General features: G+C 48.9%; 1 protein-coding gene across 4 annotated transcripts in view; it reads right to left on the bottom strand.

Annotated features, from left to right (window-relative positions):
* Window positions 1-27,334, bottom strand: part of CDK17 (cyclin dependent kinase 17) — a 135,083-nt gene that overhangs the window by 10,142 nt on the left and 97,607 nt on the right. For all 4 annotated transcript variants that reach the window (XM_061563070.1, XM_061563073.1, XM_061563072.1 and 1 more), the window contains 10 exons: window positions 20,123-20,291; window positions 16,182-16,352; window positions 15,063-15,196; window positions 13,281-13,406; window positions 10,950-11,006; window positions 9,119-9,233; window positions 8,188-8,282; window positions 7,328-7,390; window positions 2,654-2,777; window positions 1,756-1,876 (listed from right to left, as the gene is read on the bottom strand). In XM_061563070.1, the coding sequence (XP_061419054.1) occupies window positions 1,756-1,876; window positions 2,654-2,777; window positions 7,328-7,390; window positions 8,188-8,282; window positions 9,119-9,233; window positions 10,950-11,006; window positions 13,281-13,406; window positions 15,063-15,196; window positions 16,182-16,352; window positions 20,123-20,252 (1,136 nt within the window). In that variant the 5' untranslated portion in view covers window positions 20,253-20,291. The remainder of the gene's footprint in view (window positions 1-1,755; window positions 1,877-2,653; window positions 2,778-7,327; window positions 7,391-8,187; window positions 8,283-9,118; window positions 9,234-10,949; window positions 11,007-13,280; window positions 13,407-15,062; window positions 15,197-16,181; window positions 16,353-20,122; window positions 20,292-27,334) is intronic.

Raw genomic sequence — 27,334 nt, 5'->3', positions numbered from 1 at the left:
TGAACAGCAAATAACGGAATTTGGAGTAAAAATCTGTTCCACTGTGACTCGTTCCCCAGAAACATCTCCGAAATTCACTCAAAATGTCCAAAAGGCTCTTGATTGGAATTCAAAGCTTAACTTCACGCTGTCAAATCATGCCATACCTCCATATGACATCATCATCCACTGATTCCATGACTTGGTTGGGCAGCATGCTTCACAACTGGAAGGCTAATCGAGTATGTATCACTTCACGGTAGATACGTAAAGTACCACTTTGCAGTGAATAGCGATTTTCTTACAGAGAGACTGATCCCCACGAAGCAAGTGTGGAGAGGTTCCACTCCTGGCTCAGGGCCACTGACAGACACAGGCACTGCCCCAGTGCTCCCATGAGGTGGGATAAGGATTTGTATCTGCATGTAGAGGACAACCCTTTCCTGTTCCGATGACGAGTGTGTACGTCATCAAAACGAAACTGGAAGAAAAACTAAAATAACTTTATCGGTACCGAGGCTCCCACAAGGCCATGCTGGAGGGCGGGTGGCACAGTTTTGCATGAGCTATCGTAGATTGCGGTCGTGTCGCTACGGTTCTCTGCGGTGAGTACAATGTTTTTAAAAACAGCGGTGCTACGCTTCTCTAAATAAAATTAACCGTGAACCAGGTTCAGAGATTCCACGGTGAGCGTAACATTAACGCTCTGCGACTTGCAGAAGTCTCGGAACGGGAAAGGGTTAAATGCCTAAAACACTCTTAGCGGCTTACATCTCATCTCAACCATTCCAATGCCCTGCAACAGTCTAGCCAAGGGACCCACCCACCAGTGGCAGCTGTCCCTGTTACAACGTGCGCGCAGAACTGGCCTGCAAATGTGCACGAGCGTGCCAGTAGGGGAGGGGTGGGGGGGGGGCAATGTTGTTGCAGTGTGGATTTTTTTTTCTTCCAATTTAGTCATTTGCGAGCTTTGTGTTAGTTAATTTCGCACCCCAGTTAATCCTGGGCAATGGCCCCATAAGCTTTGGTTTTCCTTCATTGCAAGGTCAAATAGTGACATGCCCCGGTATTTGTGGAAGTAATTCCGTGGCGATGCCGTGTTGGCAGCGGTGCACACGCACAAGGAACAAACGCACGCGTCACAAACACCGTGGCCTTAAATGGGGAAAATGTCATTCGTGACATTTCGGCCGATGATGGCCATTACTACACCACCACTTTTTAATAACCCCACTTATTATTTAAACCACTATTATCTTAAACACAATTGTACACGGTATTTCCTCGTTATTCGCGAGGGATACCTTCTGGAGATGCTCACGAATAGAACATTTAGCGTATAATGATATTGGTCTACAAAAAACTATGTTTTTAATAAATTGCCTGACATAAATACATACTTAATCTATTAAATACATGCAATTTAAAATCTCTCATCACTTTATCTCATCACTTTCTCATTTTTTTTTAAATCTCGATGCAGTGGTGTAGAGTTCCAGATGCAAGTTGCAGACAGAGAGTTCGTGAATAACAAGGAAATACTGTAATTGCCATAAAGCGCCTTGGAATAAGGCGCTACATAGACCTATAAAATATAAGATTACATGTGTTATGAAGAAGGCCCATTGCCCGAAAACGTCACCAATAACATCGTTTCTTTTTTTCCATTTATGGCCACACAGTGTTGGCACTGGCGCACGAGTCGAGTTGTTCGTTGTCCGTGGCAGAGCTCCTCCTCCTCCTGCCGCTGCGTCGTTGCCCCAGGGGGATGCTCACCACATGTCGATCTGCGTCGAGTACTCGGTGGAGCCGAGCAGGACGTCGGGCGGCCGGTACCACAGCGTCACCACCTCGTTGGAGTACGTCTTCGTGGGCACCGACTTCGCCCGTGCCAGGCCTGGGCCACACGCAGACACGAGCGAGCCGTGATGCATTGTGGGAAGGGTTCCTTTTTTTAATGTATATAACGGATCATTCTGCAGCCGTATGCTTGTTGAACTTCTTTCGCACTTCCGATGAGCACGGTTGGGTATGTACGGTGCGAAATAAGTCCTACACATACGTAGCCAAACGTGGTAATCGGTGAGAGTCTCAAATTGTGGAGACTTCGGTGAGACGGCCCCAGCGTCCACCGAGCGGGTGACAGTCAGTGCCGAGTGAGCTGTGGTGGCCGGGGCAAGGGCAGTGCGGTGGTGACAAGTATGTACGTATGCATGAGAATAGGTTTTACCTGGTGTAGGCCAATCAATTGCAAAGACAATGCATATATTATCAGAGCATGTTTGTTTGCATGTTTTGTCACAAGTATGTGAGGTTCATGTAGGCTTGATGCCTTGCAAAAGATATCTATTTGTTGTTTGAATATCTTAAAACTCCTGTTTTATTGCCAGAAAGGGTAAAACCTATTCTTATTTTTCATACTTTTAAACTGGTAAAAAAAGGTCCCAACCGTGGTAATCGGTGAGAGTCTCAAAATGTGGAGACTTCGGGTGAGCCGGCCCCAGCGTCCACTGCGGTGCAAGGTGCGCACCTCCGATACGCACTGTTGGCTACGTACGGTGACAAGAACTTCAATGTGCACATACATACACCGAGCAGGTGACGGTCCTGCCGAGTGAGCGGCAGTGGCCGGCGCGGGGGGGGGGGGGCGGTGGCGTGGGAGCGAGCGGATTACCAAAGTCGGCCAGCTTGAGCTCGCCCTTGTCGTTGATGAGCAGATTCTGCGGCTTGAGGTCGCGGTGCAGCACGCGGCGCTTGTGGCAGTACGCCAGCCCACGCAGCAGCTGCAGCAGGAAAATCTGAAAAGGCAGCAGTCCCCACGCTGAGCTACATGCAGCACGAGCAATAGTAGTAATAATAATGATGACCGTAATCACATGGACAGGTAACAGTGTGGTTTATATTCATCAACAACAATATATAATAGGCGGAATTCTGTGGTAATACCCTTCTTCATAGCACAGAGAGGTCAGGAGAGAGAGTGGATAATGAGAGTTGGAGACTGCACACCATGGAGCCAAATGAGAATTAAATGTTTTTAAAAAGTTTCTGATTAAGTTTTTTTTTTTTAATTGGCGTATGAATAATCACCTAATAGTAGCTGTTGGGTAACAGACAAACCCTTGAATAATAATAAAAAGGATTACGAAATCAACTAATTGATATTAAATTATTATAAAATATTGCTGCACATTGCATTGTGGGAAGATTTGTTCTTTGGGAGCACAGGGCAGTCCACGGTGCAAACACTGCTGCTTCAAAAGTCAGAGGACACTGACAAAACCAGCTCTGAGGTTTTGAATGCATAATCCTTAACCAGGAGAGGTTGTTACTTGGGATAACTGTCCGTCAGTCAGCAATCTACGTGTTGCACTGATGCCCAGTGGCACCACCATGGGTTTGTATGTACGTAGAACTTATTTCGTATCGTACGAAGACAACCGTGCTAATCGGAGGTGCTTTCAAAACGGTGGGTTATGTGCACAGTGCCTTCACAACCAGACAGCGAATGATTGAAATCTATTGCAGATAAATATTTCCTTAACGACTTTCGATGGCAGTGAGCAAGTCACTTTAAACATTTATACTTCAGGTGTATTCGGGTAGGACTTTGTGTGGACAGAGCCGATTATTCACACACACATTCACACGCGAATAAAGTCGAAAACGCGAATTATAATCAATGGCTACTGAAACCTCAAAACTTCAGAGCTCTACGAAATGGAACTGTGGGAGATGTGTCATTTATTCACTCTACAGATATTCGCGTAACTGCACGCCCTCGATATTCAGCCCACGATGTTGGCAGGCTAGAGAGTAGCCCTACACATCTGGAGTGTTAAGATATTCAAACACCTCTCTGCGTTCAATCGCACGTAGCCTCGCTGTGCCCTTTGAAGCGCAGCCCAAGAAATGGCCGAGTGTCCAATTAAAAGATCAGCAGCGACAGCGAGTCAGTTGACCAGAAGTCCGCACATGGTGGGTTAAAGTGTGGGTAATTCCCACCTCTTCCAAAACCGCACCTCCGATTAGCGCGGCTTGCGAAATAATTTCAACACACATACATATGTACATACATACGTATAGCGAGCATGAAAGAGTAGGCCAAATACCCTCATAGCAGCTCTCTAGAGCCTCCCTCTAGTGGAGGCCCTTCCGCAAGCAGTGGTGCGAGTGAGTGATTGTGGGACTTCACCTTTAGCCTGATCTCGTGACAACCACAAAAAGGGTGCCAAGCAAAATCAGAAAATGCAAGACAAATCTGGCAGCGCGAGCATTTGCTATTTTCCTGCTACGGCGCGTTTGACTGGTTGAGGAGAGGAACAGGATTTAAGATGCTGCAACACGATTGGCTCAACTGCTCCGTCAGCACTGAGAGGAGCCGTGTGGGATGACACGCACTCGCCACAGAAGCTTAACAATGCGGCCAAAGCGATGATAGATCGGAGTGTGGCGTGCTGAGCAGAAAAGCCTTCTTAAGACAACGCTGATCCCCCCCTCCCCCCTCATCCAGCTCACTGATGTCATGGAGAAAGGGCAATGACCTCTTTGCATTGTGCACTTGGTACATGTAATGGAGGAAAGGTCTGAACTTCCCACTTATAGCGATTGCACTGTCTTGCAAGGATGCAAAATAAAGTGTCTTACCAGATGCTTTATTGTTCACGAAACAGCGATAAAATGTCATAATAAATATCATCGGCCATGGTCAATCCACTGCTGGATGAAGGCCTCACCAAAGCTGCTGCCATCTCTCTCCATCATGCGGGGCAATAATCCGCCCAGTACCTACGCACGAGCCGATCCCATTGCTCCATATCCTCCAGGATGCATTACATTCATTTGATGTATTGTTCTAAAAAAGTTATGAGGATTTCGTTTAAATTTCAATGAAAGAATAATCGACGTTTCATAAATAATCTCCAGCTTCAGAACGCCAGTTGACTGCCAACGTTCAAATATTTATTGCCTCCCAGTGACAGCAAAACATCCCATCCGAATTGTTTTATTAACCTGTCATGAATTGTATAATGTCCACAAAATACTATATTCACGGCAATTTAGTAGATAATTAAGACAAGTTGTACATGAAGGGCATGAGACTAAATGTGCGTTTCTACTGAGTACACTGTTTACCTGTAGAGCAACAGTGCTCACACAGGGTAAAACCTAAATTGTGGATCGCTCCCATTCGTAAATTGAGAAAACTGTTAAAATTACACTTGAAAGACACGTTTAGAGACAGCAGACGTATTTATTCAGGTATTGAATTAGATACGTTAATGCTTAATGCATTTATATTAAAATCCTGTTTATCTCTTAACGTTGATTTTATCTCATTCCTTCATTACCACAACAACAATGCTGTTGTACTGCGGTGTGCACACTCACAGGGATTCTCGTTACTCTCATGCCATTTAAGTGCTTCACAAATGCAAATCTTCATGGTTGTATCTTGATTTGAAGCTTTCGTGACTGCAGGAATCCATACTCTTTGGTTCTTTCGGTAAAGTCACGTAGGTAGAAAAATAATAATAGATCACAACGTTTTCGATCAGGTGGGAGACTCTCACGGTTGCTTGTGTGGCGATCGAAACGTCGTGATCTATTATTATTTTTCTTCTACCTACGTGACTTTATCGAAAGAACCAAAGAGTATACTTCATGGTTGTGTTGAACGTTTTGGCTTTCTCGTGCTTTTAACACGATCTAAAACAAACAAAATGGCTCCTTGCAAACGAAACTTTTCAGACAGCCCTCGTCACCGCCACTGGGGGCCCCCCTGAGCCCGTGGTGAAAATTACACGTTCCCATGGCCGAGGCCAAACTCATCCACCAGTCAACCACTGTTCACTCATGTCATTAACCCCAGGAGGAGAATGATGGGCAGAGCCGACCCCGCAATCGGAATTTTAATCCACAACTGTGAGTCATGTGTTCTCATAATGGAGCCAGCCGAGTGGATTATCACGCACAGGGCTAAACATTTTCACCTTGAAGCACGAACTAATCTAGCCCCTAGATCAATAACAACAATGAAGCACTCTGACTGTCTTCAATGCCCTTTGTAGCCTCCTGCCCCGCCTGCCTCACCTCTCTCATCTCACACGGCCTCCACATCTCCTCTCACCGTCGCTGTTAAAGTTTGGGCTAAAGGTCTTTTGACGATTCTCTGCCTATGACTCACCAAGTCTTAGCTCTTTAAAATAATATACCCACACAGAGTATATTAACACCTTCAGGGACATGCACATTTATTTTTTATAGGGTGTCTTGAGGTGCATATAAATGCTTAATAAAGCCACACTGTATCGTAACAAAAATGCATTTACGCTCACCGAGTGCGAGCACATCATGGCAAGATCCTATGTCCATCATCATCATCATCATCAAAGTTTTTTCGTAAAAAAAACGTGGGGCCATCAATTTTACTTGAGAAGATATAACCAGACATTATTATTACTATCTGCGATTTGGCGCCACATTTATAGTGGTAAGTTTGATAACCATATTACAGGCCCGACCTTTGGGGTGGGCAATCACAGCAGCTGCATAGGGTTAAACACTGAGGACTACGATTGGTATGGAGAACCTCAAAACCTTTGCCCAATTGTACTGCTTAACTAATGTAGCCATATACTTATCAGCTGATATTCATCCAACCATCGTGGCACATCATAAGAAATTTCTGGCACATCATAAAACTAGAGGCAGTGACATGGCCCAGTGGTCGCGCATTCACGACTTATTACGGCCTGGCCTGGTTATAGAGTCTGCTAAGGCCTGGCCTGGTTATAGACTCTGCTAAGGCCTGGCCTGGTGATAGAGTCTGCTAAGGCCTGGCCTGGTGATAGAGTCTGCTAAGGCCTGGCCTGGTGATAGAGTCTGCTAAGGCCTGGCCTGGTGATAGAGTCTGCTAAAGCCTGGCCTGGTGATAGAGTCTGCTAAGGCCTGGCCTGGTGATAGAGTCTGCTAAGGCCTGGCCTGGTGATAGAGTCTGCTAAGGCCTGGCCTGGTGATAGAGTCTGCTAAGGCCTGGCCTGGTTATAGAATCTGCTAAGGCCTGGCCTGGTGATAGAGTCTGCTAAGGCCTGGCCTGGTTATAGAATCTGCTAAGGCCTGGCCTGGTGATAGAGTCTGCTAAAGCCTGGCCTGGTTATAGAATCTGCTAAGGCCTGGCCTGGTGATAGAGTCTGCTAAGGCCTGGCCTGGTTATAGAGTCTGCTAAGGCCTGGCCTGGTTATAAAGTCTGCTAAGGCCTGGCCTGGTGATAGAGTCTGCCGAGAGATAAACACGCGACCAACAGAAGTGGCACCCCGACGTGTGACTGTGCGGATACCTGACGCACCTTCACGTTGTGCATGCTCATGATGTTTCCACAGTCGTCCATGTACTGCTTCAAGTCCTTCTCCTGTATCACGGATAAAGAGACATCACAGCAGCATTGGAGAGTACCACACTACATGCAAATGCTTTATAAGTATTATTCATTATTATTATGATGCTTGTTTACCCAGGAATCCTCACTGCATTTCAAGACTCTCTTTTACCCAGGAAAGCCATGTTTTCTCAGAAGGGGGGCCATATTGTGGCTGTGTGTAATCAAATGGAGTTATTCGCAGGTAATTTGTCAGCATTGGGATGTTTGGTAAACACCAGTTACATTGCATGAATGATATCGGTGGTGATGCTGCTGCATTGACAGTGGTGCACAAGCATAATTAACAAACAAACAAAAAACTTTTGTCAATAACACCACGGCCTAAAATAAAAACAGATGACGTTTCGGGCAATGGCCCTTCCTCATAGCACATCAATAAAGGCAATTGTGCTGTTACGTTGTCTGTGGTTTTAGCTATTGGAGGAAAGGGGAGAACCCGGAGGAAACCCACGGAGAGCAGGGGGAGGACATACAAACTCCACACAGGAAGGCGCCCGTCCTTTCCATTCCCACTTGTGGCTAAGCCACATGAAATGTATAGCAGACAAATACTCAAAACGAACGCTCATTCTAAAAGCGGAGGAAAAACCGGACGGCCCGGAGAAAAATCCACGCGACCATGGGGAGAGAACATGCAAATGCCATATATACAACAAGCATCAGGGTAGAGATCAAACCTATGCCATCCTGTATACCATGCGAGGTAGTTAACATCATACCACGATTCAAAGTGCTCCTCCCACCACAGTGGCAAGCACGGCACTCACCAGGTACTCAAAGACCAGGGTGAGGGACTTGTCCGTGTGCACGATGTCGTGCAGCGTGACGATATTGGCGTGCTTCAGATCCTTCAACAGCGACACTGCAATCGTCAACATCCTCATCAGTGCTTTTGCATCGCTGTCAATGCAGCAGCAGCACATGACCACAACGCAGCAGCAGCACATAACCACTGCGCCTCCTTTTGTATGTATGTTGAAATCCTTTCGCACCGTACGCAGCCAACCGTGCTAATTGGAGGTGCAGGGAAAGGACAACAATCTAAACTCACAAAGCAGTTCTAAAGAAATTAGTTTTCAAACTAGATTTAAAAGTGCAGAGCTAGTGGTTTCCTAATGTTGGACGGAAGGGCGTTCTAGTCGACTACAGAAGCGCATCTGAAAGCTCACAATGCGGTGACCGCCTTTGTTCGATGGCTAGGGAAACGCCGCTGTTGCGAGGACGAACAGAGTTTGCGTAATGGTTTATGCTCCTTGACGCCATCTCAAGGTATTGTGGTTTATTTGTGGCAAGCACTTTGTGTGTAATGAGTGCGACCTTAAAATGCATTCATTCGGCAACAGGAGGCCAATGTAGCTCGGCGAGGACTGGACAAACAAGGTCGGATCTCGCAGTATCCGTCACGACGCGTGGCCCGTCGTGCGGGTCATTGAGGTCACCTGACCATTCTTTATTTAACACACCATTTTTTGGCGAGGCTGCTGCTGTTGCTGCTTCTGCTGCTGCTGCGTTCACAGCGATGCAAAAGCACTAAACAGCAAAATGCACACTCGACACGTTTTGTCACCAACGCCGTGAATTTAAAAGGAAAACTCGACGAGAGGCGAACGTCTCAGGCGATGGCCCTTCCTCCAGAGCGCCAGGCTACGCGCGCAATTCCAAACGACGGGTATGCAACATTGTTATTCGCGCTCTCACCCTCGCGGATGGCCGTGCACGGCGCTCCCTCCTCGTGCTCCAGGCGGATCTCCTTGAGAGCCACCAGGTTGTCGGTCAACTTGCTGCGGCCTTTGTACACCGTCGCGTACGTGCCCTGCGCAACGGCGAGGTCATTTCGCCCACCGATCGGTGCGTTTATTATTTGAGCACAGTCTGTTCTTCTGTAACGCGTGTTGCTTTCATAACGCGAATTGTATATAACGCGATTAATGCATCGGGGAACGCATGTTTTTTTATAACGCGGATGCGAACCGGATATAACGCCATTGAGTGAGTGGAACTACGTCGCGCGAGTAGGAATAAAGAGCGCTTGTAACGGCTGCTTCAGAGTAGCGTCGTACAAGGCGGGATGCTGCTGGATGCTTCTAGATGCACAGCCTCAAATGAGTACCTGGTGCGGTGTGTAAACATTGCCACTAGGGCGTGGTGCTGGCCACCCACCCCCTCGTGTACCGTTCCGGCCTTCATAGGTGCTCGCTAACAGCACTTGCCCCTAAAGTCTGTTAAGGCTATATGGGGGATTTTTGTTGTCTGTGTGTGTCTGTGTGTGTCTGTGTGTGTGTGTGTGTCTGTGTGTGTGTGTGTGGCTGTTCTCCCGGTACTCTGGAAGCACGTGGTGGGAAGCCTCCAATGGTTGTGCTATGGAAACACTGACACTTGCTCTGGGAATGTGGAATGGTCCATTGCTGGGCTATGAGGTGGACATTTGAATGTAGGACAGAAAGTGGTCATCTCTACGTGATCTCTCGGGTTTCCCCCTAGTGCGTGTGGGATTTCTCCATGTCCTCTAGAATCCTATCACATGCAGAAATAATCTACAAGGGATTGGGCAAAAATATTCGCTGCAGGTCCCTCCTGAACAAGGAAATGAGCCTGACTGAGGCTTATATACAACTGATCGTGTCTTATATAGCGCCTGAATACAAGGCACTTTGCAGCAATTTAAAAAAAAATTGTACATAAGATGACAGTGGTTGAGATAAACGGTGGGGTTATTAAAAGTGGTGGTGTAATTGTGGTGACAGGAGAACAGGCGCAATACGTTAATGAGGGGTTGGGGTAGTGATAGGGGAAGTGATAGGGGTAGCGATGGGGGTAGCGATAGGGGTAGGAGTAATGCTAGGGATTTGGCAGGCCTGGTTGGATTGGGGGGAAGTGAGTAGCAGTTGCAGGATGGGCAAGGGGAGAAGAGATGGGGGTTGTTTTAAGAAGAAAAAAACAGAAGCAAGTCAGCGAGGACGATTGTTTCATGTGCAGTGGGAGTTGCTCCAAGTGAAGGGGAGGAAGAAGGGGACAGGAGAGCGAGAGAGCGAGACTGGGCACAGGGTGAGGGAGGCGCAGAGAGGGACGGTCGAGACTGGGAGCGTGGCGGACGGGATGGAACAGAGTAGTGAGAGATGAGAGGAGCAAGGTCGGGTAGGCCAAGACCATGGAGGGATTTAGAGACGAGAATAAAACATGTAAACAGACAGCGATAGGAGACAGGGAGCCAGGGTCGTTATGAAAGTCCAGCAGAAGTGTAGGAATTGTGAGGAAGGTTAAAGCATGGTCTGGGCAGTTAGTCTGCGTACACACACGACCTAAAATACCCATGGGCTCCCAACGAAACCAGCAAAACAAAATAAGGAAAACTTTATCAATACATCGTTGAAAAATTGACAAATGTTATCCAGCAATATTACCTTCACATTCGAATACTGCTGAAGTACACAACATCTGCGTGTTGCACATGCCGTGGGGGCTGCTTTGCAATGCATTCAATGTGAAACGACGTGAGACGCAGCGCCTGTCGGCGAGTCGCGTTAAATACCTCTCCAAGCTTGTCGAGCTTCGTGTAGGTTTCCAGTTTCCCAAATCCAATTTCTGACTGAGAGAGAGCAAAACAACAAGGGGAGACATTTAATTGCCACGTCCCTCAACAGAAACAGGAACGAGATTGATTACATTTGTCTGTGCGTTTTAATGGAGCAATCCGCATCTTCAAAACACTTCACAAAATTAAACGAATGTAAAACATCTTCTACATATATAAAAGGGAAATTTGTGAATATGTGTGTACCTGTTCGAAATGTTTAGCATACTTCCCAACATGCAACAAACTTGAAATTTGGCATGTGGGTAGCTTCCAGACTGTACACAATGCAAAGAGTATAAAAATATACTTTTGTATTTTGGGGGAGGGGGGGCGCAATAATGGATATATTATTTTGCACGGCAAGTGAGCGGTGACGTCACATCTGTGATATCACCCACATGCGGCAGCGTCACGCAGTGTGCCTGCTGACGTCACCCCCCCCTACCCTCCGCGTAGGCCGTGTATTAATCCAAGACAAGAATCCAAGTCTCGGGCGAAGCCGGGTAGTAAAGCTAGTCTATTATAATTTGTTTTTACCAGATAAGGCCTGAGATATATAGCCCTATTTCAGAAGCGACCTGGCCACAAATGATAGCCTGATGAAGTGACTTATTATGTGGAAATGTATAGCAGCCATATACTCTAAACGCACGTGGATTATAAATGTGGATGGGAAAAACCGGAGGACCCGGAGAAAAATCCAGGCAACCACAGGGAGAACACACAAACTTCAAATATACAGGCGCCAGGGTTGGGGGTTGAACCCACAAACTCCTGTATACCAGGCGAGGTAGTTAACATCTCGCCACCGTGGCGACATGAAACGTTAGCTGGCTAAAAGGAAACTATAATAAACGTGGCAAAAATAATACAGAAATTTAAACCCTAAAATAAAACAGCCAAAAATAACAAAATAGCTGCCAAGTTCTGTAATTGTTCAGCGATGAGAATATCGATGTTTCTTTCTCTCTCCTCCGAATATAACATGCTGAAAATATCCCCGCTCATTACCAAGACATCTCAATGCAAATTCCCCCTCTTGTATATCATCAAAACATATGGTCACATTTACGCGCATTACGCAGACAAATTGCACTGCGTTGCATTTAAACATTCACCATCTCTAAATGATCCCCAATGCTGTTGTTAAGCCCTTCAATTTGAATCCACACATAATCATATCATCCAAACCGCCTCTGATGTGATTCTAGACATCATTGAATAACCGATTAACTGGGACATAGATCAACCCTTTGGATATGTTTAGCATTTAAATTTTTTTTTAATTCTCCATGAATATTCAAATCGGTGTCAGGTCTCGGGATGAAGGAATATCCATTGAGATTGTGTCAAGGCACAACGCCTTCTGGAAGATGACATCAGAGATCAACTTCTGAAGTCCCATTATGATTGGGCTGCTCACGAACACTCGAAGGTGGACATTTTGGCGAATTCAGTGAAAAACAAAACTTTAAGAAAAATGGATTCAGTTTTTTGTTGTTGCACAGTTATTGGTGACCGGGATGCGACTCACAACTCAATAGACGAGGGTGCCCAGCTTAATAATACACTGTGGCTGAAAGGCACACAGGGTCTCATTTTGGTTTACACAGCCCTCCCTGTTAATGTGACATTAATCCCCCCCCCCCCCCACGCCGAGTTACCCTCTCAATCCGGTCTCTTTCACAATTAATTAGGATCAACCAGGTATGTCTAGCGAGCAGGCCTCGGTGGCCTAGATTGCTCACGTCTCGTCAGGGGCAGAAGCAGTGGGATTTACTGAGTTTGAAGCCAAGGAGCGAGGTGACTGAAACCTTTTCATTTAGTTAAATTGCGTTTTGTCACTTAACTCTGGCATATTTACACCTTCCGATGCTCAAAAGTAGCGGTTTGTCAAGCAATTAACACTCGATGCCAATTGAGCGGGAAGGCAGAGAGCCACAGTGCAGTTCTTCAGGAAATGCTGATGTTTTGTGTGCATATGCACAAAAAGGCTGCGTCCTTTCTACACATTTGTGCGTGTTATTTGAAACTCATTGTTTAGCAGCTGGCACCATGATTCTGTTACAATGATGGTTTTTATTTATTTATAGATTTGGTGCAGCACCCAAGTGTGCATCAATGGCAATCAGAGAGACTTGCTGTGACATCACGTTCCACAGCCACTCTCCGGCACACGAGGTAATAATGCACGGGTGCTGCCAGACGTTTCTGAAGTGAAGGTATCATCACAGCATTGTTTTTTTTAACACAAGGAGAGAAACAACAAAACGCCCGGGGCCCCACCAAGGAGGCACGTCGCAGCCGCCGGCTCAGCGGCGCGTCAAAGGAGCGGCCGTTGAGCTGAAACTTCTCCAGGTATCCCTCCGGCAGGCGGATATCGGCCGGCAGAGACAGCCGCTTGTTCAGGTCCTGCCGACGGACAAATCGCACGCACGTGACCAAGGTTAGGGGAGGGGGGCGCTCGCCGATGTCTTATTTAGTTTGTGGTTCTGCGCAAGCGTCCTTCCGTGCGAGCCCTGCCGAGCGATCCCCATCGCAACGCTCTCGCCCCCGCGTCGGCGCGGGAAGTGAGTTTTCAATCCAGAACCGCGTGGGCACGGTTACGGAGGCGCGGCGGCGCGTTGGACTTGGGAGAGCACAACATCTCACGTGGGCTTTTGCCGTCACATGACTGATCGAATTATCGGTATTATTGATCTGTTTATTATGACGCTCGCTTGCTTACGCGGGAAAGACGCAAGAGTCTTGTTTTTTCAGGAAGATTCCTGCCAAGCCATCCCAGTCGGGGTAAAGGCTGCCGCTGCGTAATCCCCAATCGCGTATTCTGCAGGGGCGTTTTTCAGCATCGGGACGCTATGGTCAACGCCAGTTGCATTGTGTTTTTTTTTGTTGCTACGGGAGGGAACTGGAGAACCTGGAGAGAACCGATGCGGAACAGCAGACGAATATACAAAAGCCACTTCAGAAAGGCAGCCGAGTCAGGAATCGAACCCAGGCCCTCATTGCTGTGAGGCACGGACGTTGCCACTGTGCCCCCTTGACCCGCCAAAGTTGTTGTTGTTACCTAAGCAGCAGCGGGTTGTGTCTACAGAGCTACTGTGGTTCAGAGGTCAGCTCACCAGTATCCGAATCTGAAGTCTCCAAGGTTAGATTCCTGACAAAGTAAATAACACATCTCACCCATTGGTTTTGCACGTTCAGCCTGACCAGCAGTGAAATTAGTATTCTACAATAATTCATTCAGTGTTTATCTCTGTCCCAAGATGTTTCACTAAGCATCTGAACAAGAGCCAAATAAATGCATCGAGTAATACAGGCACTTCAATAGCACCCATGCATAGCGCATATCACAACTCGCCAGTCCCACACATCATATGCATGCCTGTGTGCGCATGTGTGAATGTGCTGTGCCTGCCTTCCCGGAGTTGCTCACTATCAGCACTTCTCCCAACAGTCTGTTGAGGCTATACGGGGGATCTCTGATGCGAGAGTGTGAATGGCTTTCTGTGTGCATGCGTGAGCGTGTGTATCGTTGTGTGTGTGCGTGCGCGTGTGGTGTGGATAGCGTTGGCGCAGCGGTGGGGAGCGGTGGTTTAGCGGTCAGCGCGCTGCGCTACGAACCCGGCGACCTGGGTTCGATTCCCGCTCACGGCCTCAATTGAGTACCTGGTGCGGTGTGTTAACATCGCCACTAGGGATAAAAAGGCGGTCGGGCGTGGTGCTGGCTACCCACCCCCTGGTGTGCCATGCCGGCCTTCATAGGTGGTCGCTAACAGCACTCGCCTCAACAGTCTGTTAAAGCCATAGGGATAATCTTTATCTTTGGTGTGAAACTGTGCACGGCTGTGTATGTACGTGTGTGTGTGAGGCATATGTGTGAGACGTGTGAGCATGCGTGCGTGTGTGAGTGTAAGCGCGTGCGTGAGTGTGCATGCGCACGTGTGAGACGTGAGCATGCGAGCACGCGTGTGTGTGTGTGAGTGAAGCAGGAAAGTGCGTGTGCGTGTGTGAGTGCGTGTGTGAGTGCGCGTGTGAGTGCGCGTGTGAGTGCGTGCGTGCGCCCACCTCCTGGGAGATGCGCCGGTTCTGGTGGTTGCGCATGCGCACGTGCACGGGAGACTGCACCTCGTCCGAGGACGTTCCGGATGCCTGGTCGCTCTCTCCGTCAGAGCCCATCTTCAGGTTCTCGTGGACAATTCCTGACGAAGACGACGATGATGGTGATGAAAGTGACGACGATAGCAACAGTCGATTCGCACGTCCAGGAAAGCTGCTGTGAGTCTCAGTACTGTTTTACATTGAGGGTTCTGTTTGGAATGTTTGGCGGTGAGTCGGGCTGGTTGGCTCGGACACCTGGGGTTCTGCGTTGACCCCATGGCTTCATTAAGAGCTTCATCGTCACTCGCCTCATTGACAGCGGCAGGCAAGTCACCGGCAAAGTTTGGTCAATGCCCTGATTGATTCATTACCTGTACTTACCAATGAACAATGGAAGAAAATGTGTTTGTTGGAGGAACCCAAAATGCTAAAGAAAATTCACAAATTCAAATGGGGAAACTCTCAATAATCTTTACACGACAGCTCGGCAACCTGCTCCCTGTACGATGGCCACCACACGCCTACGTCGCACATGATGGAAGTCTCCCGGATGTGACATCTCTATGCAACCGATCAGCGCCACCTCTCCAAGGGGGCTTAAATGACCAGACAAATTTGGCTTTTGAACTCCGGTCGGGGCATGCCTAACACTCAAGACATTACACTGCCTCTAAATACCCCCTTCAATTGATCTCTGGTCCAAACGGCAGAGGGCAGCACTCGCTCACCAGTCCCTGTACACAGTGACCAATGTTCGCCGCATGACATCCAAACTGATATCGCAGAACCAAATGTAACATTCTGATTCGCATAGCCAACGATGACCTGTCTGAGACCATCAAACTCGTTGCACTTGAGAACTCGGTTTAACAACGGGGAGACTGAGGAATCCCGGATTCGAACCCGGGACCCCTTGCCGCCCCCGTTAGAGCAGAAGTGCCAGGACCCAAGAGCACGGTAGCTCTTGGCCGCTGCGGCTCTGGCACAGACGAGAGAGGGAGCGCATCAGACAATGCACACAGGAGGAGGGCGGGGGATGCGGCGGTGGCAGCAGCAGCAGCAGCAGGGTGCGAGCGTCGCGCCCACCGAGCCGGTTGTTGTTGTTGATGGGCATGTTGACGTAGGAGCCGAAGCCGCCGTTGCCGATGACGCTGTGCGGCCGGCGGAGGGGCGGCTTGCGGAGGCTGCCCGCGTACTGGTGCAGGAAGGAGTGCATGCTCTGCGACGTGGGCGGCTTCCCGTTCTTCACCATGGGCTCTGCCGGCGCACGTTGGGGGGGATGGGAGTACAAAACGACCGTGAGCGACGTCGCGGTGGAACGTGAGCGACGATGCAGAGGAGCGGGCAACGCGTCTCCCTTGTACAGGAAGCGGATTCTGAGATTTTCAGATTCACCTTTCGCCGTCCCAACAAAACCCACCACCAGCCAGTAGATTTTATCCTCAAGATTCTGCAACATTATTCGATTCAAGGATAAAAACTTTTTTTTGGCTTTCTTGTGCTGCCTCGTTTGCACCGTGTTATCAGTCCATTACTTTATTTATCCTGTGAGTATCGTCAGCAGCATCAGATTTGTCTGTGCAGAGCTACTGGTCTGGTTGAGACCGTACCCTTTTTGCTCTGCTTCGTTAATTACAACCATTCGCCAAACAGAACAAACTGCATTAAATTTGCATGGATACACAAATGATGCTCACATGCATAATTCACAATGTCTCCACGTTGAATTGCTTGCACTAATGTGGAGGGTACCATTTGCAAATAGAAAGACATACCATTTTTTTAAAGACAAACCATTTTTTGCAAATAGTTTGGGGCTTTTTAGAGATATCTTGACAAATGTATTTGCGCACCAGTGGAGGTAACCGATACAAGTTGAACTGACAAACGCTTTCATCAAACATTCACTGTGCATTAAGATAAAAATGCGGTGCCAAATTTCCATAACGGAATTTGCAAAAGGCACTCAACTTGCCGGCTATTCTCGAACCATTTGACGTTTTGCAATTGTGACATTTCCTCAAAAAGTGACATTACAATCTTCCATGGCACATATATGCCAACCAGATTTTCGAGCAGTTGATGTGCAGACAAGACGTGGCCCCTGCCCTCGCTCCGCACGTCAATTCTCTCCGAGTCAATACTCGGGTCAAATGTCTCCGTGCTCGCTGCAGCGATCCGCTCTGCTCGTCTTTGATGGGGCGCCCTGGGCCGGTGGTTACATTTCCACCCCTCCGTGTCGGGGGGGCACAGCATCGCCGGGGGTTGCAACCACCGACGACGTTGCACAGGGTGCGGCTCTGCCCGCTTTATCGACCCTGCAGGTCTGATGGGATGAGTTCGCCCTCGACCGGAATTTAAAATGTTACGATATTTCCTGCCTCCGATTAGCACGGTGCGAAAGAAGTTCAGTGCACGTACATGCATACGAGTTGAGCGCTATGCACGCAGAAACCACCAGCCCGGCACAAAGACAGAGATCCCCCATATAGCCTCAACAGACGGTTGGGGCAAGTGCCATGAGAGAGAACACCTATGGATACCAATGCGGAACACAAGCGGGTGGGATGTGGCCAGCACCACGACCGGTGGGTCTCTGAGTGCTGACGTTAACACACAGTACCAGGCATTCGTTAGTCAACCCGTGGAGGGCAGTGTCCAGATACCACTTGCCACTGATGTGCATTGCCAGGAATCAAACTCACGACAGGACAACGACAAAGATCCCCTGTATAGCCTGAACACACTGTTGGGGCAAGTGCAAGCGAGCACCTATGAAGGCCAGCATGGCGCACGAGGGGGTGGGTGGCCAACAACACGCCCGGCCGCCTTTGTCTCCCTAGTGGCTATGCTTACACATCGCACCAGGTACTCATTTGAGTCTGAGTCGACTTAGGGGAGGCCCAGGCCCGGATCAGATAATCGTCACTGGTGTTGGCCGTGATCGGGAATCGAACTCGGGTCACCGGGTTCGCAGCGCAGCGCGCTCACCGCTGCATTACCGCTCCCCAGAACAGAAACTCACATACTCACACACATACCCACACAAATACCCACACGAATACCCACACACATATGAGGGAGCCCTGGGGCACGGGGTCAGCGCACTCAGACAGCTGTGTTTGACTCGCCCGGACAGCTGGGGAGTGGCCCTGCACAAACATCACTGGGACACCTCCCTGCTGGGCAAACAAGACACTCCAGATAATTCCCACTGCCTAAACATAGCCACACGGGAAGCGGGCACTTAATGTCAAGAGCAGACGCCAAGGAACAAAGGGGAATGTAATGGCGTGTTTAAGGACAAGATGTTATCTTCCTGCTATCCGCGATGTTACGGAACGTCGGACCTCCTCTAGGTAACCGCGCGGATTCTGCTCACGACAACACGAGGTGCGCTCCGGATAACGGGCGGGACGATGAGCGAGGTCGGACCGCAGATCAGAGGACATTCGCCACGACTGCACCCTCAAACGTGCGCCACGCCCGCGTACTTCGCGTCGACATTCATTCCGGATGCGCTCGGCAAAACTCGGCGACGAACGTGGGACGATGGACGCCGCCGCGGCCGCTCGTGGTTAACGCGGTGCCTCTTCTACTTCCTTGCAATCCACGCTGCTCCATTCGAACGGGACAATTCAGACGCTAAATGGCTTCGCGTGAATGCCCATTATGTGGCGGATGGCGGCGGCGGTACACTCGGAGCATTCAGCGCCGGAGCCGTCTCACCCCAACCCACCCACCCACCCCAGCCCATTCATTGCCGACTACGAGCGCGCACAAGAGCCGGGCGTGGGAGCCGCACCGCGACCCCCGACGGTCACGCAAAGACTCGCGTTGGCAGCTTAAACGGCGGCATCCCCATCCCCTCCCCCTCCGCCACCCGAGCACCGCTCGACGGCGAACGTTGCGGCGCAGCGTTGCCCTGAAACATCCACGGGAGCCATCACAAGGACTTTAGCCGGCAGGGGCGGTGCCAGCGGTGAAAACTTGTGCCTCGCAGCGAGGAGTTCCTGGGCTCGCTTGCAGACTCGGGCGTGCTTTACTGCGGCGAAACCTGTGCGTTTTACACCTGTTCTGGGTGGGTTTCCTCTCGGGGTTCTCCGGTTCCCCCCCATAGCCGAACAAAACTGGGCAATGCAACCGGTAATTGGCCGAAATTTCCAATGCTGAAGAATTAATTCCCTGTTAATTGCTCAACTGGAATTCTATTCTTGCGCTTGACGGCGACGTGCATCAGGAGCGAAGTGCCAATGTCGAGGTCTGCTGGCCGCGACGAGATGGGCTTCGGGGGAGAGTTCGTGGAGATTTGGCTACTCCTCGATCGTCGGAGGAACGCCGGACGGCAGTGGTGTTCTGCATGGTCCACAGTTTGGGTTGCACGGCAACAGTCGTACCACTGCCGCTCGTGTCTTTAATTTTCTATTCACCAAGGAGATTGTGTGCGCACCGTGGCCTGTTGCCGTCCCGGTGCGGTTGATGGCTGCACTGGCATCTTCGAGGAGGAATGTCACAGCCAGGAAGGGTGTACGATGTTTGGAATTCAAGAAAGTTCGCAGGATCCCCCTAAAAAAAGAGTCGTGAGACTCAGTGCGGCTTTTCTGAGTAAACAACCATAAAATAATAATATCAATAATAATACAACAATAAAACACAGTTAAACATTCAGATTTATTCCCATGTGAAATTTGAGAACTATCTGTGTTCGTATCCATTGCCAACCCTGAGCAGGTGGTTATGGGATTTTCATGTTCCCGTGGTGGGTGGGAGGGGCAGTCTCTTTGTAGAACACCCATTGTTGATTTTCTCCCAAGTTTTGCTCGATTTGCTGGCGCTAGACATTTATTTTAAGGCCTCAACTGAACTCAACTGGACTCAACCGGTGCTTCCGATGATTCCATGCCGTTTTTGTCGATCAAGTTGCAGGGCGCGGTACGGGCACAGCACAGGCACAGCGAGAGAGAAGCGGCGAGAGAGAGAGAAGAGAGAAGCAAGATAGAAGCGATGAGAGAAGCGGCGGTGCTCACCGCAGTCCCCACGCGTGGCCCCATCCTCCACGTTCATCTGCTCGGCGAGCTCCGACAGCGACTCGTCGATGGTGCGGCCGACGCGCAGCGTCACCGACAGCCGCCGCTTGAGCCGCTTCATGCGGTCCATCGCTCACGGACGCACGCGGCCGCACGACGCGCCGCTCACCTGCGAGCACACATACACAGATAAAAATCACCCACATTGCTTTCTACAGACTGCAAGAGGCAAGTGCTGTTCGCGCACACACACAAGATCACCCATATAAGCCTTTAACAGACCAAAGGGGAAAGTGCTGTTCGCACACAAAGACAAAGATCCCCGATATAGCCTTCAGCAGACTGTCGGGGCAAGTGCTGTGAGCACACATACACACAACAAGATCATCCATTTAAGCCTTTAACAGATCGTAGGGGGCTAGTGCTGTTAACCCGCACAGACAAAAATCACCCATGTAGCCTACATAGACAGCTGGGGCAAGATCTATTAAGGCCGACACAGCACACAATGGTGGGGGGGTGTGACCAGCACTATTCCCGGTCGCCTTTGTCGCCCCAGTGCTGATGTTTTACACACTGCACCAGGTTGAAGTAAGGGTGGCCCAGGGCTGGTTCAGATAACAGCTACCGGTGTTAGCCGTGGCAGGAAATCGAACTCTGGTTGGTCACCAGGTTCATGGAGCAGACCACTCACCACTTCTTACATCATTCCTTCTACACACACACAAATAATATCACCCGTGTAGCTTTCCACAGACTGTTGGGGTAAGTGCTGTTAGCAAGCACCTATGAAGGCCGGCACAGCACACGTAGGGGTGGGTGGCCAATACCACGCCTTTGTCTCCTGAGTGGCGATATTTACATATCGCACCAGGTACGCATTTGAGGCACACACAATATGTGGAAAGCAAGTGTCAAACTAAACTATTAAAACACATTTGTATTTTACCAGGTAAGGCCCAATGAGCTTTGTAGCTATTTTCAGAAGCGACCTGTCCACAAATGATAGCTCAACGAAGTGGCTTATCACATGGAGATTTATAGCAGCCAAATACTCTGAATGCGTGATGTTGATTCTAAATGTGGAGGGAAAAACCAGATAATCTGGAGAAAAATCCACGTGACCACAGGGAGAACATGCAAACTCCAAATATACAGGCGTCAAAGGTGGGATCGAACCCACGACCTCCTGGAAACCAGGCGAGGTAGTTAGCATCTCGCCACCGTGTTGCAGTTGTAATCAGGAAGAGAGAAGATTTGGGCATGTGTAGCGATGAAGGAGTTACCCATACAGGAGGGTGGTGTGGCTAGCATCGTGCCTGGGAATCATTGGCTCCGCAGTGGTGATGGTGTGGTGTGAAGTTTCAGAATGAGTAGACCTACATGGGGCCCCCCAAAAGAGGTTCAGATGCCACTGAACACAGGTCTCGGGGGTTCATAGCGCAGTGTATTAACCATTGTGCAACCACTCGCCCACAGAGACAAAGATCCTGTGTAGAGCCATCGTAGACTGTCGGGGCAAGTGTTGGAAGAGGAAACCTATTAAGGCCAGAACGGGCATACGATGGGGTCTTGTGCCCAGCAAACACACTCCATCACCCCTGGTCTCCCCAACGCTGATGTTTAAATGCAACACCTGGCACTCATTTAAGGTCGAGTCAACATAGCGGCGGAGCAAGACCAAGTCCGATAGCACTTCCACCAATGTTCCCCGTGGCTAGAAATCAAACTCAGGTAGCCGGATTTGTAGCGTAGCGCGCGAACGAATATGACGCGCCGTATTCCCACACATGTACAAACATAACACAACACACACTCTTTACTATTGTGTGTATGTTCAACTTCTTGCGCACCGTATGTAGCCAACCGTGATAATTAATCAGAGGTGCGGGGGAAGGACAACAAACGAAGCACAAAAAGCAATTCTAAATAAATTAGTTTTCTATATAAAAAACTGAATAACTCCAGTGGCTTCCTCATATCGTAAGGAAGAGCCTTCCAGACGGCTGTTAGACGTGCATCTGAAAGCGCGCGATGCAGTGACAGTCTATGTTCGATGGCTGATTAACTCTTTACTCAGTTGAGTGTTTTATGTAGGATATCGATACATCAATATATTTATTTGATCTTGATTTGAAGCTTTCGTGACTGCAGGAATCCATACACTTTGGTTATTTCGGTAAAGTCACGCTTGTGTTGCGCCCGAAACGTCGTGATTTATATTATTTTATACCTACGTGACTTTACCGAAAGAACCAAAGAGGATGGATTCATTTGAATTAACGATGTTCATTTCATCGAGATGACGGTGTTGATTGTGTTTAAAGTGGCATGAAAAGAAGAGTAACAAGCCACAGCGTGCCAGCAGCTATGCAACCAAAAGGATGGACCGTGTGGTAAACGACCGTCAGTTTAACACGTCGGCTTTCGCGATCAATATTACTCATAATAAAGGTTTTTTGGGTTAGATCGCGTAGTAACTATTTGACGTTTTGTTTACGTGACAAATCCCTTAGTAATTGGCTTAGTCGGGTGGTGAAGGGTTACGACACGTTTATACTTAACGCGATCTAACCAAAGAACCTTTATTATGAATGAACCGCTGTCGCCTGCGCTCCTTCAAAGGAGGAGGAGGAACAGCAAAACTACACGAACTCCGTCTTCAAGCCGTCTCGTCGTGGCCAGCAGGCAGACCTCCCACATTGGTATTCAGCCCTTGAACATGTTGCCATCATGCGCAAGAATGGAATAGAGTGGAGTAATTTAAAATCGATTCTTGCGCTCACGATACGGGCAAGGTATCCTGAAGTTGAACTCGCATGTGTTGATCGCAATTGGTTCGGGAGACCCCTGCAGCCAATAGCGGCTCTTCATTCGCCACAACAACAGAGGATTCAATGCTTCCTTACAAATCACAACCCCCGAATTGTGACAATTCATTAATTCATGGGGGGTGGTGGTGGTGAATCATTTCCACGAATAGTTTTCTGGAATTATGAATCATTATCAACCCAGAATATTCCTCACGGCAGGCCAGATATTGCCACTGCACGCTTCAAATGCCACAATACCGATTTTTTTTGTTTCACGCTCACGCAGCGTTTGGCTTGCAACCACTTTAATTCCGTTAACGGTGCCTTGACCCTTCAACCCGACCTACCCGGAGGAAAAAAAAGGAGTTTAGCTGCTGAATTTAGCAACGGCCCGCAATCTCATTCCACAGATTGAATCTCTAATTGGCAATTACAGCTGTAAGAGGCTTCCGAGCGTTTCTTACGCTGGGCTACCACCCTCCAGCGGTCACCGCAAGTGCACTTTATGTAAATGTAATTATTACAATTACGCGGCTGTCATTCATCCCTGCACCCTTCGTAGCGATTAACACTGCACTGTAAACCAACGAGTGCATTGGATCTATTTATTTTCTTTCGTATGGCTGCTGACATAGATGGCAGATCAACAACGACAATTTCACGTTCACGTGGCTAAGCCAGATAACCGCGTCAGGAGCAGCTGAGTTGTATCGCTGCGATGTCTCCTTCGTATTTGTGGATCGGAGCATTGCGTCGGTACACGTTGTACGGTCTGTTCTGGATGACCACAGTTGCACAATACTACTGGAGAATTTTCAATTTTCCATTTGTGCATCAGGTATCCGCACCTGTCATGGTTTTTTGCAGTGGACGCGGTTTAGGGTGGACCATGAGCTTCCTGGAAGATCAAACCCAGGGCTCCTGTCGTGTTGTGTCTTTCACAACTAGGTGTTTGTTTGCGAGCTCTTTTAGAACTCCATTCAGCTCTCCAGGCTTCTCATTCAGGTTCCGCGTATTGGTCCAAAAGGGCTTGCGTGACTTCAAGCGACGGGAAGCCGCTACAGTGCTGCCGTAATTGCAGAGGTCGCAACCGGGTACCCGATACCCATACCCTACCCGATACCCAGTTACCCGTACTCGGCCGGGTACAGGTACGGGTACCCGTTTGCGATCCTGGTGCGGCCGGGTACGGGTAGGCCGTGAGTCACTGGTGAGTAACCGTTTGTCACTAATTTTCCAACATCTTGTCTCTTCTCACAATTCAAGTTCCTAGAATCAACCCACCCGCGCCTGCAACATGGCTTCATCCCAGAGGTCACAATCAGGTACCCAATACCCTTACCCTACCCGTACCCGGCCGGGTAGGGTACGGGTACAGGTACCCGTTTGCGACCCTAGTGCGGCCGGGTACGGGTACGGATAAGGAATCAAAACCCGTTTGCGACCTCTGCGTAATGGTGAGCACCCCGGACGTGCAATCCAGAGGTCGCCGGTGCAATCTCCCCCCCCCCGCCTACCGCTCAGCGGTTGACAGGGACGGGGAAAGGGGGGTTATTGAAATCGCCTATTCAGGGATGAAGGCCAATTCATTGCATCGCCAGCAGGGTGAGACATTTCAATTCAAGCAGGAGTGACGCTTCTGCAATATTCGCTTACGTCCAAGCTCTCTCCGAATGAGTGAGGCGCATTGCACGAATCATTTTAGGTTATTTTCGGTGAACTACCCCGTGTCAAGAACTCTGCATCATGGCGAGCGACAATCATTGCAGACCCCTTAAGCAAAACAAATCACAGACTAAATATGTGGAGTTGAACAAAGGAGAGGGCAATTTTGGGTTTTTTTTTGACACAAGTAACTTTCCAACTCATTACCAATGTTAGGACACCAGCTACTCTAGCTCAGCAAGTCTTGTTTTACTGGCACCTTTCTCAGTTTATACCCTCATTGTTCTATCCATGCCAACCCAAGATGAATAGAATAGCGAGTTTTTTGTCTCTCTGCACGCGATGGTCCTTCTGCTGCTGCTGTATTAACCACACGCGCTTTATTTTCTTGTTTTGCTAACCAATGCTAAGTCCACTAGGGCTGAACTGGTCAAAAAATGGAGTTCAACATTTGATTTAATACATTTCTTCCACAGTTGTAGCTATACAGTGATCCCTCGTTTATCGCGGTTAATGGGGACCGGAACCCCTCGCGATAGGTGAGAATCCGCGAAGTAGGATTGGCCCCCTAGGAATTTCCGTATGTGTGTGTGTGGGTACCAGAATGTTTAAAATATCTATATTTATACATTATATATATATTTTACTTAAATCTATTTAATTATAAAACCTTAATATTATACATTCACTGTCTCTCTCTCTCATACGATACGTATTATGGTGTTCTACACTCACCAATGACAGTAGTATCTTGAGACTTGACTCCAGTAATGACGACGATGACAATGACGACGATGACAGACCTGTGCAGTTCGATGAATGTGATGATGAATGATGATGATGGTGTTACTGCACAGGTATAAAAATCCGTGATGCACTGAGGCCGCGAAACTTGAACCGCGAAGTGGCGAGGGATTACTGTATATAGAAATAAAATCAATTCATGCATCGGCGGAGAACCCCAGAGAAGAACCCCCGGAGCGGGTGTGCACTGCCACGGTCCAAACGCACCGGCCCTGCAGACTGGCGGCTTCACTGCCCATCGGCCCCCCCACCACAGCCGGTGTAACCCCAGTGCAGTAGCAGCTCGATGTTTAAACTATAAACATGTTTAATTTATTTAACAAGGCAAGGCCCACTGAGATGTATAACTCTTTTTCAGAAGAGACCTGGCCACAATTGACAGCCGCACGAAGTGGCTTATCGCGTGGCTAATCACCGTGGAGGGAAAAACCAGAGGGCCCGGAGTAAAATCCACGTGACCACGGGGAGAGAGACATGCACATTCCAAATATACAGGCATCAGGGTCTGGATCAAACTCCCGACCTCCTGCGTACCCGGCGAGGCAGTTAACATCTCGCCACTGTGGCAGATCTGCTTAACGCGTGCCCAGCGCAATACCCAAAACGTCAAGCGGCTGGCAACAACCGGCACCATCAAAGTTGAGAGTTAACACGTTTCTTGAATTGAGCGAGGTTACAAGAGCCGGAGAAAACGCTCGCATTATACAGTCGCAATTCTGATGCAAGCAACACACCCTTACATTGTTTCTAGATTTGAAGCTTTCGTGACTGTAAGGAATCATATTCTTAGGTTTTTTCGGTAAAGTCACGTAGGTAAAACATCAAAATTAATGAAAATAAAATAAAATAAAACAAAAAATCACGACGTTTTGCCTCCGAAACGTCGTGATTTTTTGTTTTATTTTATTTTATTTTCATTAATTTTGATGTTTTACCTACGTGACTTTACCGAAAAAACCTAAGAATATGAACCCTTACATTGCACTGGTGGAAGAAAGGCGAAGGAGCGTTTTCTGATACAACTGATACTTCAATTGATGCAAGCGCGGCTGGATTTTCCTCCCGAGGGTGCGCTCACGTCCACAGCGTGCGTGTGCACGCGCTTCACCGAATACGGCTCTCTGCAACTCGACGCTGGAGGCGAATCGACAACGCTCGCCTCCAATCACCGGGAGCGCGGGGGGCCTGGACGGAGACCCCGACCGTGCGTGCAGGAACCCCGCGTCGCCCGCACGCTCGCCCGCCCGCTCGACCAATCCACCGCAGGCCCCTAATTCGAAGACAACTGGGTGCTGGCTCTCTGTGTCTCTGCACGCGAAGCCGGTTCGCTGGGAGATCGGCGCGCGCACCGCGTCACGCCTCGGCCTGCGCTCTCTGCCCAGGCGGCCGCTTGGCCCAGCCAAAGCGGGATCCACGCGTCTCGCTTCACCTTTATTGGACGCAACAAAGGCCCGGCTCGAGCAGAATAGGACTTTGATGATTAGACCGTCTTTGTTCGATTGGCTAAGCATCGAACAAAGACGGTCACCGCATTGCGCGCTTTCAGGTGCACTTCTGCGGCCGCCTGGAATGCTCTTCCTTCCGATATATTAGGAAGCCACTGGCAGCTATGCACTCTTAAATCATCTAGATTGAAAACCCATTTCTTTACAACTGATTTTCTTGTCTAGTTTGTTGTCCTTTCCCCGCATCTCCGATTAGCACAGTTGGGTACGTACGGTGTGAAAGAAGTTCTACACGCATATATAGAAGCCATATATTTATTAATTTACATGTAAAAATTAGATTAGAATTCAGGAGCGCTCGAGTTGCATTGAAAGAACGAAAGACGTTTTGGCGATTGGTTGTTGTGTTTGTGGTAGCCATGATGCTCTTTGCTTTGCGGTTCTATCAGGCAAGTGGCCACGAGGTTTCTTTACTCTGTTTTTAT

Source organism: Lethenteron reissneri, chromosome 30 (genome assembly GCF_015708825.2).
Source record: "Lethenteron reissneri isolate LAM-NWPU_2019-01 chromosome 30, ASM1570882v1, whole genome shotgun sequence".
Classification (NCBI taxonomy): Eukaryota; Metazoa; Chordata; class Hyperoartia; order Petromyzontiformes; family Petromyzontidae; genus Lethenteron; species Lethenteron reissneri.
Note: the sequence above shows the minus strand (reverse complement) of the source record. Positions and strands in the feature narration are given on the sequence as shown.